At 42.7% G+C, this 22447-nt stretch overlaps 1 protein-coding gene across 9 annotated transcripts in view; it reads right to left on the bottom strand.

Moving 5' to 3' along the window:
- The window catches only part of SZT2 (SZT2 subunit of KICSTOR complex), a 178938-nt gene that overhangs the window by 154769 nt on the left and 1722 nt on the right, over window positions 1-22447 (bottom strand). For all 9 annotated transcript variants that reach the window (XM_066597912.1, XM_066597916.1, XM_066597913.1 and 6 more), the window contains exons 2-5: window positions 3843-3968; window positions 2033-2206; window positions 1594-1764; window positions 1382-1513 (exon numbers count right to left, since the gene is read on the bottom strand). In XM_066597912.1, the coding sequence (XP_066454009.1) occupies window positions 1382-1513; window positions 1594-1764; window positions 2033-2206; window positions 3843-3968 (603 nt within the window). The remainder of the gene's footprint in view (window positions 1-1381; window positions 1514-1593; window positions 1765-2032; window positions 2207-3842; window positions 3969-22447) is intronic.

The following is a 22447-nucleotide window of genomic DNA, read 5'->3' as shown; positions in this document are numbered from 1 at the left end:
CACTGGAATCCTTTTAACATTTTTAAAGTGGGCAAAGTTGCATTTTTTTTGGAAGGTGGGGGTTGTTTTTACAGCATTCATTGTGCAGTTGAAGCAAACCCCAGACGGGCACCGGGGTAATATAAAAAAGGGATGTGAAGACACAACAATGCCCAATGCCAAGGGAACGGAAAAAAAATCCCATCTAATGCTAAATACGTACGACCCAGAGAAAGACCGAGTCTTTCCCAGCAGTCATGGACACCTGGACTAAAAATCCGACTAGAATCACTAAAAAACAAAAAATCAATACAGGCAGAACTTTAAAAAAGGAGAATAAACTGCAAACACTGCATACATTAACCCCTTCCTGCCCCAGAGCCTAAACGCACACACTGGCGGGAAAGCAGTTCCCCTGTATGGGCGTACATTTACACCTTACACTTGGCGTGGGCTCAGGAGGGCTCTTTTACACAGAACGATTACGGGAGTCTGCAGATAAAGCATAATGGTTCCCTGTAAACGTGTCCAGCGACTGAACGACGAACAATTAGTTAGTACAGGCATAAGAATCGAATGAGGACCGGCTTCCGTAAACAGGCAGATATTCAGCTATGGACGACGGCCTGTTTATTGTGAACGAAGCGATCTCCAGCCCACCACTGTGTGACAGTACAGAAGTGATAACTGCCGCCCATCCCAGGGAACGGACGGCACTGCGGCGGCCCACCCGAGTGAACGGACGGCACTGCGGCTGCCCGCCCGAGTGAACGGACGGCACTGCCGCGGCCCGCCCGAGTGAACGGACGGCACTGCCGCGGCCCGCCCGAGTGAACGGACGGCACTGCCGCGGCCCGCCCGAGTGAACGGACGGCACTGCCGCTGCCCGCCCGAGTGAACGGACGGCACTGCCGCTGCCCGCCCGAGTGAACGGACGGCACTGCCGCTGCCCGCCCGAGTGAACGGACGGCACTGCCGCTGCCCGCCCGAGTGAACGGACGGCACTGCCGCTGCCCGCCCGAGTGAACGGACGGCACTGCCGCTGCCCGCCCGAGTGAACGGACGGCACTGCCGCTGCCCGCCCGAGTGAACGGACGGCACTGCCGCTGCCCGCCCGAGTGAACGGACGGCACTGCCGCTGCCCGCCCGAGTGAACGGACGGCACTGCCGCTGGCCACCCGAGTGAACGGACGGCACTGCCGCTGGCCACCCGAGTGAACGGACGGCACTGCCGCTGGCCACCCGAGTGAACGGACGGCACTGCCGCTGGCCACCCGAGTGAACGGACGGCACTGCCGCTGGCCACCCGAGTGAACGGACGGCACTGCCGCTGGCCACCCGAGTGAACGGACGGCACTGCCGCTGCCCACCCGAGTGAACGGACGGTACTGCTGCTTCCTACCTGAGTGAATGGACGGTACTGCTGCTGCAGCATCTCTGCGATCTTATTCTCCAAGGCGCCGAGCTGCAGGTAAACGTGCTGAAGAAATGCTGGCAGCTTCTGCTCATCCAGCCGACAGCCCTGAACGAGCACCTGCAGCAGCGAGAGAGCGACATTACCGAGGAGGAAGAAGACTGTGTCAGAACAGTGACCCAAGTGACGGCCATTATTACCTGATGACTCTGCAGTCCAATGATGGAAGAATAGGCCTGAATGGTGACGAAGATTTCTGGCCGGAAGACGAGGGTGGATCCTGGGATACGAAATGGCCTGAGGAGCCCCAGCAGACAGCGGGAGAGAGAATGGAAGATCTCATCGAAAATTATCTCCTCCGTGGAGTCGTCCTACATGCAGAAAATAAGGCAAGGTCAAATCTGATAATCCAGAAAGTGTGATAGCACAGAACTGCAGTCTAATCAATCATTCATCACATCTGATAATCCGGCACCCATCAGGCCCCATTAATGTCAATTATTCATTATGTCTAATAATCTGGCAGCCATCAATGTCAATAATTAATAATCCCCAGCTCATCAGGTCCCATTAATATTAATAATCTCTTATATCCGATAATCCGGCATACATCAGGTCCCATTAATACTCTTTGATTACCACAATGACAGTAGAAGGACTGAGGTCAAGCTCTATCACGAAGCGGTACTGCCGCGCCAGGAACGTGACCCATGTGGATGGCACTAGAAGTAAGGGATCGGGGCGAACCGGCTCGTCGGGCTGCCAGCCATGCGGTATGACGCTCACCACCTCTAGCTCGCTGTCATGTAAACCCTAGAAGATGAAGAACAGGAGAAAGAGCTAATGAACATAAGATCTCTGCTTGCTGTCAGTGTCATCTACTAGGATGTATCAGTGTAGAATTGTCAGCATATAGGATAAGAGAAAGGTCTGACCTCACAAAGCATGGTCAACACTGATACACTGTAACAAACCCCATCCCGGATCACTGGAGGTCGGAACCCCACAGATCCGCAAGTTACCCTATTCTGTAGCGAGTGCATTACATACTTTCGTGTCATAACCCCTTTAACCCTTTAGTGACGCGGCCTCATCTTGGACCTAAGGACGCAACTATTTCGGGGGGACTTTCATCTCCACAAATTTTTTTTATCTTTCTGGGCTTGTTTTTTGTGTGCCGAGTAGTTTGTATCGGCACCATTTATTGGTACATCTGATGTGCTGTAGAACCTTTAGCAATTTTTTTGGACAGCAGGGAGAGAAAACACATCAATGCTGACATTTTTTTTATGTTAGGCTACCTACACTCGCTGACGCGCGTTTTCATGGCGATGCGAGGCCTTGGGGGGGGGGGGGCTCCCATCACTTCTGTGAAGTAGCGATCCTGCGCCGCGGCTTTCAGACGTCTTAGAGGATCAGCAAGTGTTCCCATCGTTTTCCATGGGACACCTCACATGGCAGTCGCCTGCTCCTCGCACGGCACGCAATGCGTCTTACTGCCACACTGTAAACAAGCAGCGAGAAGAGATAGGACACGCCGTGGGGTTTTTTCCTGCGCTGTGTCGCTGGACAACATTACTCATGTATATGACTCCATTCAAAGGAATGGGGCTTATATTCGCGTGAGTCTCTGCCGTGTAAAACCTACCTCAATCACGCAGCATAAATTACACGAGAACGTTTTTATGCGGGTCGGAACGATTACGACAAAACAAAAATTATATTTATTTTTTAGATTTTTCCACTTTTGCACAATAAAAAAAAACTTATTTTTGGAAAATATTTTTTGATCACTTTTATTGTTTTCTTTTTGGGGAGGTGAAATGAACAAAAAAAAAAAAGTATTCTCACAACTTTTTTTTTCCTCGTTGCATTTGCCATACGGGAGGGAAAGTACGCTCAGTTTATCTTACAGATCATCACAGATGCGACGATACCAAACATGGGTTTTTAAATATATAGAGAGAAATGTGGGCAAAAAAGCGGTGTTTTTCTTTCCATTTTTTCTGTCCCTGTTGGGGCCCTGTGATCGCTCTGATAACATACTGCAGTACTTCTGTACTGCGATACATTACTGCTTTTCATAGCGATCACAGGTCATCGCAGCCCCGGACGTCATTGTCTGTCATCCGGTTGCCCCCTCCCCCCCTCCCGTGACAAGGTGAATGGCAACCCCCAGTTCTCAATCTATGCATACACGTCCAGGAAGAATAACAGAGGGACAGCAGAGCCGTTACCTGCAAATTTATTAGTGGCCTGTTATAATTAGTTTAATTCATTAGAAGGTCAGAAGCCGGTAACAAGGCCGATGTGATTCTCATATGGGTGACAGCGATAAGTGCGATGGCGGCCACACCGAGACATCGGCACGAGGCTGCAACGGTTTGTCAACATTTTACCAATACCCTGCAAGTCCCCCCCCCCCCCCCCCCCCACGCACCCAACTTACCAGCTCAGATTCAGGGACCGGAGAAATGGACTGGTGCAAGTTGGTGAGGAACCAGGCCAGCCGGACATTGCGAGAGATGCGGTAATCCTTCTTCATCAACAGATAGACCTGCCCGGCCTCCTCCACCTGCAAGTCACACAATATAAGGTAAGAGAACGTAATACCATGAAGGATCCGTAGGGGGCTCTCCTCCGTGCCCTGCAGCATCCCTTAAACATCAGCCGATGCTGCAGTCACAGGTTGTCCGGATGCAGAGACCTTCAGCAACCAGCTGCGATCTGCCGGAGAACAGGCAGCAAGTGCTCAGAATTCCAGCAGCGCCTCCGCAGTTCAAACGCAGCATTACACAATTACCTTTACAATAGTCTGTCCTCCAAAGCGGGATGTGTTCTTTAAAGGCGCTATTCACTCTAGCGAATAGATAAGAGAGCTGAACGGGAAAGGGGGGTAGATGGGTGGCTTGGGGTGTATTTGTATGGGGAAAACCAACCCAGATTTTTGTCCGCCTCTAAAATTCGCGGTAGAGATCCACAGCAAAGCCGTACATTTCTGCTGTGTATTTTAACATGAATTAAAAATGGGGGTTTAGGCCTCTGAATGGGCAAAATCCATGCGTTAAAGGGGATGTCCAGATGTAAACTATTGAGGACAGGTCTTCAGTAATAGATTGATGGGGGTTCACGGCCTGGCAACACCACTGTTCAGCCATTTGTGGCATTGAGGCGCTTGTGAACCTAACTGATTTCTGCATGAATTAGACAGCTCTGTTCCAGCTGCAGTGGCCAGGCTTGGTATTACAGGCAAAGTTCCCATTGAAGTGAATAGGTGTAATACCAAGCCTGGCCACTGCAGAAAGAACAGAGCTGTCTGCTTCCTGCAGAAATCAGCTCAGTGTACAAGCACAGTGGGCCAGCAAACAGATGAGTGGTGGTCCTGATGGTAGGCCCCTGCCAGTCTACTATTGATGGCCTATCCCGAGGACAGCTACCGGACAACTCCATGCGTCAATTTGTTGGAAACTCTCCACGCAGATTTTGTCCATTGCCAAGGCTAAAGCCACATGTGAACCCGCAGTAAAATACACTGCAGAATTTTCAGCTTCGGCACGGACGTTTTAAAGGCAGAATCCGCATAGAAAAATCTAAACTGGATTCCGCCATGTTAGCGAACCCCAAGGCTCCATTCACACACTTGCCTCCCCTCATAAGGCATTCACGATGTAATGGATACCGCGGGTGTCCAACAGACCTACTGACTTAAAAGGGGGTTCATCACGTCTGAAGAACAAGGCTACACGCAGCGCTATTCTTCCATGACCCTCGGGCGTGCATCATCCTGTCTCTGCTTTTCCGTTCTTGGATCATTTTTGGTGCTAACCACATCATACGGGGAACGCCCCACAAGAGGCGCCATTCTGGAGAAACTCGGACGCCGCCATCCAGTCACCACAACCTGACCCGCGGTACAGTCGCTCAGATCCGAACTTTTCCCCGTTACAAATAACTTCAAGAGCCGCCGGCCGGCGTTATTGGCTCCCGGGGGTTTGGGGTCGGGCCGGCTGGCGCACACAAACGATCACTAAATAACGACAATCCGGATGGACTTCTATTACCTCGTCTCGTTACAGAAGAGCCCCGACCGTCCCTCCCAGAGAACTACACACACTCTTCACGGTCTTCCCGGACGCGCCGGCGGTCAGACGTCTGATTTACTAATGTGATTTGTATTAAATGAAAATGCTCTTTTTTCGAAACACACAGATTGTTCCACATTAGAGAATATTATTAATTAATGAGAACATTTCATATAATAATCTACCGGCTCTCTGAGCTCCTAATAGGGAGGAACAGCCGGGCTTAAAGGGGAAGTCCAGACAACAGCAGGTCAAGTGGGAGGGAGAAAGAGGAGAGGTCAAAGCACAGCAGTCAGGACATGAGTGCAGCTCTAGAACAAGTTCATGAACTGAAGAAAAAAAGGAAATAAGTCTTTACCCCAAATACCGATATTGTTGAAATACCCAATAAACTGTAGCATATCCTAAGAATTCAAAGGCTATAATCCACCTTATGTGTACATACATTACTTATCCTGTACTTAATCTGTACTGATCCTGTATTATACTCCAGAGCTGCACTCACTATTCTGCTGGTAGAGTCACTATGTACATACATTACTTATCCTGTACTGACCCTGAGTTACATCCTGTATTATACTCCAGAGCTGCACTCACTATTCTGCTGGTGGAGTCACTGTGTACATACATTACTTATCCTGTACTGATCCTGAGTCACATCCTGTATTATACTCCAGGGCTGCACTCACTATTCTGCTGGTGGAGTCACTGTGTACATACATTACTGATCCTGTACTGACCCTGAGTTACATCCTGTATTATACTGCAGAGCTGCACTCACTATTCTGCTGGTGGAGTCACTGTGTACATACATTACTTGTCCTGTACTGCTCCTGAGTTACATCCTGTATTATACTCCAGGGCTGCACTCACTATTCTGCTGGTGGAGTCACTGTGTACATACATTACTTATCCTGTACTGATCCTGAGTTACATCCTGTATTATACACCAGAGCTGCACTCACTATTCTGCTGGTGGAGTCACTGTGTACATACATTACTTGTCCTGTACTGCTCCTGAGTTACATCCTGTATTATACTCCAGGGCTGCACTCACTATTCTGCTGGTGGAGTCACTGTGTACATACATTACTTATCCTGTACTGCTCCTGAGTTACATCCTGTATTATACTCCAGAGCTGCACTCACTATTCTGCTGGTGGAGTCACTGTGTACATACATTACTTATCCTGTACTGCTCCTGAGTTACATCCTGTATTATACTCCAGAGCTGCACTCACTATTCTGCTGGTGGAGTCACTGTGTGCATACATTACTTATCCTGTACTGATCCTGAGTTACATCCTGTATTATATCCCAGAGCTGCACTCACTATTCTGCTCTTGGAGTCACTGTGTACATACATTACTTATCCTGTACTGACCCTGAGTTACATCCTGTATTATACTCCAGAGCTGCACTCACTATTCTGCTGGTGGAGTCACTGTGTACATACATTACTTATCCTGTACTGATCCTGAGTTACATCCTGTATTATACCCCAGAGCTGCACTCTCTATTCTGCTGGTAGAGTCACTGTATGCATCCATTACTTATCCTGTACTGACCCTGAGTTACATCCTGTATTATACCCCACAGCTGCACTCACTATTCTGCTGGTGGAGTCACTGTGTACATACATTACTTATCCTGTACTGATCCTAAGTTATATCCTGTATTATACTCCAGAGCTGCACTCACTATTCTGCTGGTGGAGTCACTGTGTACATACATTACTTATCCTGTACTGATCCTGAGTTACATCCTGTATTATACTGCAGAGCTGCACTCACTGTTCTGCTGGTGGAGTCACTGTGTACATACATTACTTATCCTGTACTGATCCTGAGTTACATCCTCTATTATACTCCAGAGCTGCACTCACTATTCTGCTGGTGGAGTCACTGTGTACATACATTACTTATCCTGTACTGATCCTGAGTTACATCCTGTGTTATCCTCCAGAGCTGCACTCACTATTCTGCTGGTGGAGTCACTGTGTACATACATTACTTATCCTGTACTGACCCTGAGTTACATCCTGTATTATACTCCAGAGCTGCACTCACTCTTCTGGTGGTGGAGTCACATGACTTATCCTACCCTGCTCAGCATTGCCGCCGGACTTTGGACCTGCCCTGGGCCATTACACACGAGGCCCTATGAGCAGCCGGTCAGTGACTGCTGATTTGGGAAGATCCTCCTTGTGACTCCGCAGATGTTTTTCTTGCTAGTCTCCGGTCACTCTCACGCAGCGTTTCAGAACAGCGTTTTTACTGCACCCCATCATTGCGATGTGTTATGAGGTGCGTTAAAATCACGCTGAACGCACGAAACTAGAACATGCAGCGTTAGTTTTGGCGCACATTAGAAACGTTTAGCTGAAACGCTCATTCGAGAAGCCGCACTGCAATCAATGGCGGCTCAGCGGAGAGTTTTTATTGGGTGTTTCAAACGTCCGCTAAACGCTATAGAAAACCGCCTGCGCGAGCGCGGCCGAGAACACGCCTAACTCCACGAAGCGGGACGGTACACCCAACTTTATTACTATGGGCAAAAGACGAACAAACCTCGTCTAACGGAAAAGTGCGATTACAAACCCTGGTGATGTCACCAGGGTACATCCGTGCGCAGCGCGCCCTATCCTTCAACGAGATGCCGTAAAGTCGCGCATTACTTGTGTAATGTACAGGTGTGTTATATACATCGCAGGTACAGATGAGCTCCACACGGACGCGAGGCCACATTTACGTGTTCCTATTGAAGCAAGGTGATTGGCGCCTGTTATGTCCTATGGGAGCAAAAAAATAAATCCCGCTGCGCTCGCTCGGACATGTGACTTCACAAGTGCGGCGCCGCTACACGCGTTCTGCCAGAAGTTCTCGGACCGATCCTGCGCTCGTCCGCGGAAATGCAGACACAGCCGTACTCGGGTGGATCGGCACCAGAATCCGCCACATCCGCTGCCTTTTTGTACACGGATTCATGGGATTCGCCCTTCTACCTGCAGGGTTGCGGTCCGCTGAAGATGCGCGTTAAATAAACCGCCGCACCGCCACCGACTGCGACATGTATGTTTCTTGGAACAGATCTGCAGCAGAAAATCTGCATCAATTCGTCGAGGTAACAATGTATCCTCAACGATAACAAAACAGGAGAGGTCAGCGGGACGCAGCAGCGGGCGGAGGGGGGCTGACAACAGGCCGCACAGGGATCACCTGTAGTCTGTTACCATAGAGACACGCAGGCGGCAGAGGAGCTGTATACACAGAAGGATGCGATGTTAGATTACAAAGCCGCAGTGCTTACTAGAGGCATCCATCATTGGGGGGCAGAAGCAGAGTGGTAACACTATAGGGGTTGTCAGGACCCCCTCCGCCTCCATAAGGGGAAATGGTGCCCCCCATGTCCTCGGCTATCATCAGGGTTTGGGAGGTAAATATGGAGGGTGATATGGTGGGTATATACATATATACCTCTTTAGTTAAGAGGTATATATAATGAGCATACATACAGTGCATATAGGGGCAGGGAGGTATATATAGATGTGAGGGATATATGTGATGATAGGGGGGAGGGTGTATGTGTGTGTATGTATATACACACACATACATACATATATGGAGGTGCAGTATGGTGTAAATATACACATGGGGTAGTATGGTGTGTGTGTATATATATATGGGGGTATAATGTATATATGCATACGGGTGCAGTATAGTGCATATACATGAGGGATTATACTGTATATATACATATGGGGGTGCAGTATACTGTATATACATATGGGGGTGCAGTATACTGTATATATACATGGGGGTAATATAGTGTATATACATGGGGGGTTATACTGTGTATATATACATATGGGGTGCAGTATAGTGTATATATATATACATACTGGGGTGCAGTATACTGTATATATACATATGGGGGTGCAGTATACTGTATATACATGGGGGGTTATACTGTATATATACATATGGGGGTGCAGTATGGTGTATATACATGGGGGGTTATACTGTATATATACATACGGGGGTGCAGTATGGTGTATATACATGGGGGTTATACTGTATATATACATATGGGGGTGCAGTATAGTGTATATACATGGGGGTTATACTGTATATATACATATGGGGGGTGCAGTATAGTGTATATACATGGGGTGTGCAGTATAGTGTATATATACATGGGGGTAATATAGTGTATATACATGGGGGTTATACTGTGTATATATACATATGGGGTGCAGTATAGTGTATATATATATATATATATATATATACATATTGGGGTGCAGTATAGTGTATATATACATATGGGGGTGCAGTATGGTGTATATACATGGGGGTTATACTGTATATATACATATGGGGGTGCAGTATAGTGTATATACATGGGGGGTTATACTGTATATATACATATGGGGGTGCAGTATGGTGTATATACATGGGGGGGTTATACTGTATATATACATATGGGGGTGCAGTATAGTGTATATACATGGGGGGTTATACTGTATATATACATATGGGGGTGCAGTATGGTGTATATACATGGGGGGGTTATACTGTATATATACATATGGGGGTGCAGTATAGTGTATATACATGGGGGGTTATACTGTATATATACATACAGGGGTGCAGTATGGTGTATATACATGGGGGGTTATACTGTATATATACATATGGGGGTGCAGTATGGTGTATATACATGGGGGGGTTATACTGTATATATACATATGGGGGTGCAGTATAGTGTATATACATGGGGGTTATACTGCATATATACATACAGGGGTGCAGTATAGAGTATATATACATATAGGGGTGCAGTATAGTGTATATACATTGGGGTTCTACTGCATGTATACATATGGGGGTGCAGTATAGTGTATATACATATGGGGGTGCAGTATAGTGTATATACATTGGGGTTCTACTGCATATATACATGTGGGGGTGCAGTATAGTGTATATATACATGTGGGGGTGAAGTATAGTGTATATACATTGGGGTTCTTCTGCACATATACATAGGGGGGTGCAGTATAGTGTATATACATTGGGGTTCTACTGCATATATACATATGGGGGTGCAGTATAGTGTATATATACATATTGGGGTGCAGTATAGTGTATATATACATATGGGGGTGCAGTATGGTGTATATACATGGGGGTTATACTGTATATATACATATGGGGGTGCAGTATGGTGTATATACATGGTGGGTTATACTGTATATATACATATGGGGGTGCAGTATAGTGTATATACATGGGGGATTATACTGTATATATACATACAGGGGTGCAGTATAGTGTATATATACATATGGGGGTGCAGTATAGTGTATATACATGGGGGTTATACTGTATATATACATATGGGGGTGCAGTATGGTGTATATACATTGGGGTTCTACTGCATATATACATATGGGGGTGCAGTATAGTGTATATATACATATTGGGGTGCAGTATAGTGTATATATACATATGGGGGTGCAGTATGGTGTATATACATGGGGGTTATACTGTATATATACATATGGGGGTGCAGTATGGTGTATATACATGGGGGTTATACTGTATATATACATATGGGGGTGCAGTATGGTGTATATACATGGTGGGTTATACTGTATATATACATATGGGGGTGCAGTATGGTGTATATACATGGTGGGTTATACTGTATATATACATATGGGGGTGCAGTATAGTGTATATACATGGGGGGTTATACTGTATATATACATATGGGGGTGCAGTATAGTGTATATACATGGGTGTTCTACTGCATATATACATATGGGGGTGCAGTATGGTGTATATACATGGGGGATTATACTGTACATATACATATGGGGGTGCAGTATGGTGTATATATACATATGGGGGTGCAGTATGGTGTATATACATGGGGGTTATACTGTACATATACATATGGGGGTGCAGTATAGTGTATATACATATGGGGGTGCAGTATAGTGTATATACATGGGGGTTATACTGTATATATACATATGGGGGTGCAGTATGGTGTATATACATGGGGGGTTATACTGCATATATACATACAGGGGTGCAGTACGGTGTATATACATGGGGGGGTTATACTGCATATATACATATGGGGGGTGCAGTATAGTGTATATACATATGGGGGTGCAGTATAGTGTATATATACATATGGGGGTGCAGTATAGTGTATATACATGGGGGGGTTATACTGCATATATACATACAGGGGTGCAGTATAGTGTATATACATATGGGGGTGCAGTATGGTGTATATACATATGGGGGTGCAGTATGGTGTTTATACATGGGGGTTATACTGTATATATACATATGGGGGTGCAGTATAGTGTATATACATGGGGGTTATACTGTATATATACATATGGGGGGTGCAGTATAGTGTATATACATGGGGTGTGCAGTATAGTGTATATATACATGGGGGTAATATAGTGTATATACATGGGGGTTATACTGTGTATATATACATATGGGGTGCAGTATAGTGTATATATATATATATATATATATATATATATATATATATATATATATATATATACATATTGGGGTGCAGTATAGTGTATATATACATATGGGGGTGCAGTATGGTGTATATACATGGGGGTTATACTGTATATATACATATGGGGGTGCAGTATAGTGTATATACATGGGGGGTTATACTGTATATATACATATGGGGGTGCAGTATGGTGTATATACATGGGGGGGTTATACTGTATATATACATATGGGGGTGCAGTATAGTGTATATACATGGGGGTTATACTGCATATATACATACAGGGGTGCAGTATAGAGTATATATACATATAGGGGTGCAGTATAGTGTATATACATTGGGGTTCTACTGCATGTATACATATGGGGGTGCAGTATAGTGTATATACATATGGGGGTGCAGTATAGTGTATATACATTGGGGTTCTACTGCATATATACATGTGGGGGTGCAGTATAGTGTATATATACATGTGGGGGTGCAGTATAGTGTATATACATTGGGGTTCTTCTGCACATATACATAGGGGGGTGCAGTATAGTGTATATACATTGGGGTTCTACTGCATATATACATATGGGGGTGCAGTATAGTGTATATATACATATTGGGGTGCAGTATAGTGTATATATACATATGGGGGTGCAGTATGGTGTATATACATGGGGGTTATACTGTATATATACATATGGGGGTGCAGTATGGTGTATATACATGGGGGTTATACTGTATATATACATATGGGGGTGCAGTATGGTGTATATACATGGTGGGTTATACTGTATATATACATATGGGGGTGCAGTATGGTGTATATACATGGTGGGTTATACTGTATATATACATATGGGGGTGCAGTATAGTGTATATACATGGGGGGGTTATACTGTATATATACATATGGGGGTGCAGTATAGTGTATATACATGGGTGTTCTACTGCATATATACATATGGGGGTGCAGTATGGTGTATATACATGGGGGATTATACTGTACATATACATATGGGGGTGCAGTATGGTGTATATATACATATGGGGGTGCAGTATGGTGTATATACATGGGGGTTATACTGTACATATACATATGGGGGTGCAGTATAGTGTATATACATGGGGGTTATACTGTATATATACATATGGGGGGTGCAGTATAGTGTATATACATGGGGTGTGCAGTATAGTGTATATATACATGGGGGTAATATAGTGTATATACATGGGGGTTATACTGTGTATATATACATATGGGGTGCAGTATAGTGTATATATATATATATATATATATATATATATATACACACATATTGGGGTGCACTATAGTGTATATATACATATGGGGGTGCAGTATGGTGTATATACATGGGGGTTATACTGTATATATACATATGGGGGTGCAGTATAGTGTATATACATGGGGGGTTATACTGTATATATACATATGGGGGTGCAGTATGGTGTATATACATGGGGGGGTTATACTGTATATATACATATGGGGGTGCAGTATAGTGTATATACATGGGGGGTTATACTGTATATATACATATGGGGGTGCAGTATGGTGTATATACATGGGGGGGTTATACTGTATATATACATATGGGGGTGCAGTATAGTGTATATACATGGGGGGTTATACTGTATATATACATACAGGGGTGCAGTATGGTGTATATACATGGGGGGTTATACTGTATATATACATATGGGGGTGCAGTATGGTGTATATACATGGGGGGGTTATACTGTATATATACATATGGGGGTGCAGTATAGTGTATATACATGGGGGTTATACTGCATATATACATACAGGGGTGCAGTATAGAGTATATATACATATAGGGGTGCAGTATAGTGTATATACATTGGGGTTCTACTGCATGTATACATATGGGGGTGCAGTATAGTGTATATACATATGGGGGTGCAGTATAGTGTATATACATTGGGGTTCTACTGCATATATACATGTGGGGGTGCAGTATAGTGTATATATACATGTGGGGGTGCAGTATAGTGTATATACATTGGGGTTCTTCTGCACATATACATAGGGGGGTGCAGTATAGTGTATATACATTGGGGTTCTACTGCATATATACATATGGGGGTGCAGTATAGTGTATATATACATATTGGGGTGCAGTATAGTGTATATATACATATGGGGGTGCAGTATGGTGTATATACATGGGGGTTATACTGTATATATACATATGGGGGTGCAGTATGGTGTATATACATGGGGGTTATACTGTATATATACATATGGGGGTGCAGTATGGTGTATATACATGGTGGGTTATACTGTATATATACATATGGGGGTGCAGTATGGTGTATATACATGGTGGGTTATACTGTATATATACATATGGGGGTGCAGTATAGTGTATATACATGGGGGGTTATACTGTATATATACATATGGGGGTGCAGTATAGTGTATATACATGGGTGTTCTACTGCATATATACATATGGGGGTGCAGTATGGTGTATATACATGGGGGATTATACTGTACATATACATATGGGGGTGCAGTATGGTGTATATATACATATGGGGGTGCAGTATGGTGTATATACATGGGGGTTATACTGTACATATACATATGGGGGTGCAGTATAGTGTATATACATGGGGGATTATACTGTATATATACATACAGGGGTGCAGTATAGTGTATATACATATGGGGGTGCAGTATAGTGTATATACATGGGGGTTATACTGTATATATACATATGGGGGTGCAGTATGGTGTATATACATGGGGGGTTATACTGCATATATACATACAGGGGTGCAGTACGGTGTATATACATGGGGGGGTTATACTGCATATATACATATGGGGGGTGCAGTATAGTGTATATACATATGGGGGTGCAGTATAGTGTATATATACATATGGGGGTGCAGTATAGTGTATATACATGGGGGGGTTATACTGCATATATACATACAGGGGTGCAGTATAGTGTATATACATATGGGGGTGCAGTATGGTGTATATACATATGGGGGTGCAGTATGGTGTATATATACATATGGGGGTGCAGTATGGTGTTTATACATGGGGGTTATACTGTATATATACATATGGGGGTGCAGTATAGTGTATATACATGGGGGTTATACTGTATATATACATATGGGGGGTGCAGTATAGTGTATATACATGGGGTGTGCAGTATAGTGTATATATACATGGGGGTAATATAGTGTATATACATGGGGGTTATACTGTGTATATATACATATGGGGTGCAGTATAGTGTATATATATATATATATATATATATATATATATATATATACATATTGGGGTGCAGTATAGTGTATATATACATATGGGGGTGCAGTATGGTGTATATACATGGGGGTTATACTGTATATATACATATGGGGGTGCAGTATAGTGTATATACATGGGGGGGTTATACTGTATATATACATATGGGGGTGCAGTATAGTGTATATACATGGGGGTTATACTGCATATATACATACAGGGGTGCAGTATAGAGTATATATACATATAGGGGTGCAGTATAGTGTATATACATTGGGGTTCTACTGCATGTATACATATGGGGGTGCAGTATAGTGTATATACATATGGGGGTGCAGTATAGTGTATATACATTGGGGTTCTACTGCATATATACATGTGGGGGTGCAGTATAGTGTATATATACATGTGGGGGTGCAGTATAGTGTATATACATTGGGGTTCTTCTGCACATATACATAGGGGGGTGCAGTATAGTGTATATACATTGGGGTTCTACTGCATATATACATATGGGGGTGCAGTATAGTGTATATATACATATTGGGGTGCAGTATGGTGTATATATACATATGGGGGTGCAGTATGGTGTATATACATGGGGGTTATACTGTATATATACATATGGGGGTGCAGTATGGTGTATATACATGGGGGTTATACTGTATATATACATATGGGGGTGCAGTATGGTGTATATACATGGTGGGTTATACTGTATATATACATATGGGGGTGCAGTATGGTGTATATACATGGTGGGTTATACTGTATATATACATATGGGGGTGCAGTATAGTGTATATACATGGGGGGGTTATACTGTATATATACATATGGGGGTGCAGTATAGTGTATATACATGGGTGTTCTACTGCATATATACATATGGGGGTGCAGTATGGTGTATATACATGGGGGATTATACTGTACATATACATATGGGGGTGCAGTATGGTGTATATATACATATGGGGGTGCAGTATGGTGTATATACATGGGGGTTATACTGTACATATACATATGGGGGTGCAGTATAGTGTATATACATGGGGGATTATACTGTATATATACATACAGGGGTGCAGTATAGTGTATATACATATGGGGGTGCAGTATAGTGTATATACATGGGGGTTATACTGTATATATACATATGGGGGTGCAGTATGGTGTATATACATGGGGGGTTATACTGCATATATACATACAGGGGTGCAGTACGGTGTATATACATGGGGGGGTTATACTGCATATATACATATGGGGGGTGCAGTATAGTGTATATACATATGGGGGTGCAGTATAGTGTATATATACATATGGGGGTGCAGTATAGTGTATATACATGGGGGGGTTATACTGCATATATACATACAGGGGTGCAGTATAGTGTATATACATATGGGGGTGCAGTATGGTGTATATACATATGGGGGTGCAGTATGGTGTATATATACATATGGGGGTGCAGTATAGTGTATATACATGGGGGGGTTATACTGCATATATACATACAGGGGTGCAGTATAGTGTATATACATATGGGGGTGCAGTATGGTGTATATACATATGGGGTGCAGTATAGTGTATATATATATATATATATATATACATATTGGGGTGCAGTATGGTGTATATATACATATGGGGGTGCAGTATGGTGTTTATACATGGGGGTTATACTGTATATATACATACAGGGGTGCAGTATAGTGTATATACATGGGGGTTATACTGTACATATACATATGGGGGTGCAGTATAGTGTATATACATGGGGGATTATACTGTATATATACATACAGGGGTGCAGTATAGTGTATATACATATGGGGGTGCAGTATAGTGTATATACATGGGGGTTATACTGTATATATACATATGGGGGTGCAGTATGGTGTATATACATGGGGGGTTATACTGCATATATACATACAGGGGTGCAGTATGGTGTATATACATGGGGGGTTATACTGCATATATACATATGGGGGGTGCAGTATAGTGTATATACATATGGGGGTGCAGTATAGTGTATATATACATATGGGGGTGCAGTATAGTGTATATACATGGGGGGGTTATACTGCATATATACATACAGGGGTGCAGTATAGTGTATATACATATGGGGGTGCAGTATGGTGTATATACATGGGGGGGTTATACTGCATATATACATACAGGGGTGCAGTATAGTGTATATACATATGGGGGTGCAGTATGGTGTATATACATATGGGGGTGCAGTATGGTGTATATATACATATGGGGGTGCAGTATGGTGTTTATACATGGGGGTTATACTGTATATATACATACAGGGGTGCAGTATAGTGTATATACATGGGGGGGTTATACTGTAGATATACATATGGGGGTGCAGTATGGTGTATATACATGGGGGTTATACTGCATATATACATACAGTGGTGCAGTATAGTGTATATACATATGGGGGTGCAGTATGGTGTATATACATGGGGGGGTTATACTGCATATATACATACAGGGGTGCAGTATAGTGTATATATACATATGGGGGTGCAGTATAGTGTATATACATGGGGGTTATATTGTATATTTACATATGGGGGTGCAGTATGGTGTATATACATGGGGGGTTATACTGCATATATACATACAGGGGTGCAGTATAGTGTATATACATATGGGGGTGCAGTATGGTGTATATATACATATGGGGTGCAGTATAGTGTATATACATGGGGGTGCAGTATGGTGTATATACATGGGGGTTATACTGCATATATACATACAGTGGTGCAGTATAGTGTATATACATATGGGGGTGCAGTATGGTGTATATACATGGGGGGGTTATACTGCATATATACATACAGGGGTGCAGTATAGTGTATATATACATATGGGGGTGCAGTATAGTGTATATACATGGGGGTTATATTGTATATTTACATATGGGGGTGCAGTATGGTGTATATACATGGGGGGGGGGTTATACTGCATATATACATACAGGGGTGCAGTATAGTGTATATACATATGGGGCTGCAGTATGGTGTATATATACATATGGGGTGCAGTATAGTGTATATACATGGGGGGGTTATACTGCATATATACATACAGGGGTGCAGTATAGTGTATATACATATGGGGGTGCAGTATGGTGTATATACATATGGGGGTGCAGTATGGTGTTTATACATGGGGGTTATACTGTATATATACATATGGGGGTGCAGTATAGTGTATATACATGGGGGTTATACTGTATATATACATATGGGGGGTGCAGTATAGTGTATATACATGGGGTGTGCAGTATAGTGTATATATACATGGGGGTAATATAGTGTATATACATGGGGGTTATACTGTGTATATATACATATGGGGTGCAGTATAGTGTATATATATATATATATATATATATATATATACATATTGGGGTGCAGTATAGTGTATATATACATATGGGGGTGCAGTATGGTGTATATACATGGGGGTTATACTGTATATATACATATGGGGGTGCAGTATAGTGTATATACATGGGGGGTTATACTGTATATATACATATGGGGGTGCAGTATGGTGTATATACATGGGGGGGTTATACTGTATATATACATATGGGGGTGCAGTATAGTGTATATACATGGGGGTTATACTGCATATATACATACAGGGGTGCAGTATAGAGTATATATACATATAGGGGTGCAGTATAGTGTATATACATTGGGGTTCTACTGCATGTATACATATGGGGGTGCAGTATAGTGTATATACATATGGGGGTGCAGTATAGTGTATATACATTGGGGTTCTACTGCATATATACATGTGGGGGTGCAGTATAGTGTATATATACATGTGGGGGTGCAGTATAGTGTATATACATTGGGGTTCTTCTGCACATATACATAGGGGGGTGCAGTATAGTGTATATACATTGGGGTTCTACTGCATATATACATATGGGGGTGCAGTATAGTGTATATATACATATTGGGGTGCAGTATAGTGTATATATACATATGGGGGTGCAGTATGGTGTATATACATGGGGGTTATACTGTATATATACATATGGGGGTGCAGTATGGTGTATATACATGGGGGTTATACTGTATATATACATATGGGGGTGCAGTATGGTGTATATACATGGTGGGTTATACTGTATATATACATATGGGGGTGCAGTATGGTGTATATACATGGTGGGTTATACTGTATATATACATATGGGGGTGCAGTATAGTGTATATACATGGGGGGTTATACTGTATATATACATATGGGGGTGCAGTATAGTGTATATACATGGGTGTTCTACTGCATATATACATATGGGGGTGCAGTATGGTGTATATACATGGGGGATTATACTGTACATATACATATGGGGGTGCAGTATGGTGTATATATACATATGGGGGTGCAGTATGGTGTATATACATGGGGGTTATACTGTACATATACATATGGGGGTGCAGTATAGTGTATATACATGGGGGATTATACTGTATATATACATACAGGGGTGCAGTATAGTGTATATACATATGGGGGTGCAGTATAGTGTATATACATGGGGGTTATACTGTATATATACATATGGGGGTGCAGTATGGTGTATATACATGGGGGGTTATACTGCATATATACATACAGGGGTGCAGTACGGTGTATATACATGGGGGGGTTATACTGCATATATACATATGGGGGGTGCAGTATAGTGTATATACATATGGGGGTGCAGTATAGTGTATATATACATATGGGGGTGCAGTATAGTGTATATACATGGGGGGGTTATACTGCATATATACATACAGGGGTGCAGTATAGTGTATATACATATGGGGGTGCAGTATGGTGTATATACATATGGGGGTGCAGTATGGTGTATATATACATATGGGGGTGCAGTATGGTGTTTATACATGGGGGTTATACTGTATATATACATATGGGGGGTGCAGTATAGTGTATATACATGGGGTGTGCAGTATAGTGTATATATACATGGGGGTAATATAGTGTATATACATGGGGGTTATACTGTGTATATATACATATGGGGTGCAGTATAGTGTATATATATATATATATATATATATATATATATATATATATATATATATACATATTGGGGTGCAGTATAGTGTATATATACATATGGGGGTGCAGTATGGTGTATATACATGGGGGTTATACTGTATATATACATATGGGGGTGCAGTATAGTGTATATACATGGGGGGGTTATACTGTATATATACATATGGGGGTGCAGTATAGTGTATATACATGGGGGTTATACTGCATATATACATACAGGGGTGCAGTATAGAGTATATATACATATAGGGGTGCAGTATAGTGTATATACATTGGGGTTCTACTGCATGTATACATATGGGGGTGCAGTATAGTGTATATACATATGGGGGTGCAGTATAGTGTATATATACATGTGGGGGTGCAGTATAGTGTATATACATTGGGGTTCTTCTGCACATATACATAGGGGGGTGCAGTATAGTGTATATACATTGGGGTTCTACTGCATATATACATATGGGGGTGCAGTATAGTGTATATATACATATTGGGGTGCAGTATAGTGTATATATACATATGGGGGTGCAGTATGGTGTATATACATGGGGGTTATACTGTATATATACATATGGGGGTGCAGTATGGTGTATATACATGGGGGTTATACTGTATATATACATATGGGGGTGCAGTATGGTGTATATACATGGTGGGTTATACTGTATATATACATATGGGGGTGCAGTATGGTGTATATACATGGTGGGTTATACTGTATATATACATATGGGGGTGCAGTATAGTGTATATACATGGGGGGGTTATACTGTATATATACATATGGGGGTGCAGTATAGTGTATATACATGGGTGTTCTACTGCATATATACATATGGGGGTGCAGTATGGTGTATATACATGGGGGATTATACTGTACATATACATATGGGGGTGCAGTATGGTGTATATATACATATGGGGGTGCAGTATGGTGTATATACATGGGGGTTATACTGTACATATACATATGGGGGTGCAGTATAGTGTATATACATGGGGGATTATACTGTATATATACATACAGGGGTGCAGTATAGTGTATATACATATGGGGGTGCAGTATAGTGTATATACATGGGGGTTATACTGTATATATACATATGGGGGTGCAGTATGGTGTATATACATGGGGGGTTATACTGCATATATACATACAGGGGTGCAGTACGGTGTATATACATGGGGGGGTTATACTGCATATATACATATGGGGGGTGCAGTATAGTGTATATACATATGGGGGTGCAGTATAGTGTATATATACATATGGGGGTGCAGTATAGTGTATATACATGGGGGGGTTATACTGCATATATACATACAGGGGTGCAGTATAGTGTATATACATATGGGGGTGCAGTATGGTGTATATACATATGGGGGTGCAGTATGGTGTATATATACATATGGGGGTGCAGTATAGTGTATATACATGGGGGGGTTATACTGCATATATACATACAGGGGTGCAGTATAGTGTATATACATATGGGGGTGCAGTATAGTGTATATACATGGGGGTTATACTGTATATATACATATGGGGGTGCAGTATGGTGTATATACATGGGGGGTTATACTGCATATATACATACAGGGGTGCAGTACGGTGTATATACATGGGGGGGTTATACTGCATATATACATATGGGGGGTGCAGTATAGTGTATATACATATGGGGGTGCAGTATAGTGTATATATACATATGGGGGTGCAGTATAGTGTATATACATGGGGGGGTTATACTGCATATATACATACAGGGGTGCAGTATAGTGTATATACATATGGGGGTGCAGTATGGTGTATATACATATGGGGGTGCAGTATGGTGTATATATACATATGGGGGTGCAGTATAGTGTATATACATGGGGGGGTTATACTGCATATATACATACAGGGGTGCAGTATAGTGTATATACATATGGGGGTGCAGTATGGTGTATATACATATGGGGTGCAGTATAGTGTAT

This window comes from Eleutherodactylus coqui, chromosome 3 (assembly GCF_035609145.1).
Source record: "Eleutherodactylus coqui strain aEleCoq1 chromosome 3, aEleCoq1.hap1, whole genome shotgun sequence".
NCBI lineage: Eukaryota > Metazoa > Chordata > Amphibia > Anura > Eleutherodactylidae > Eleutherodactylus > Eleutherodactylus coqui.
This window is presented reverse-complemented; position numbering and strand designations above follow the sequence as displayed.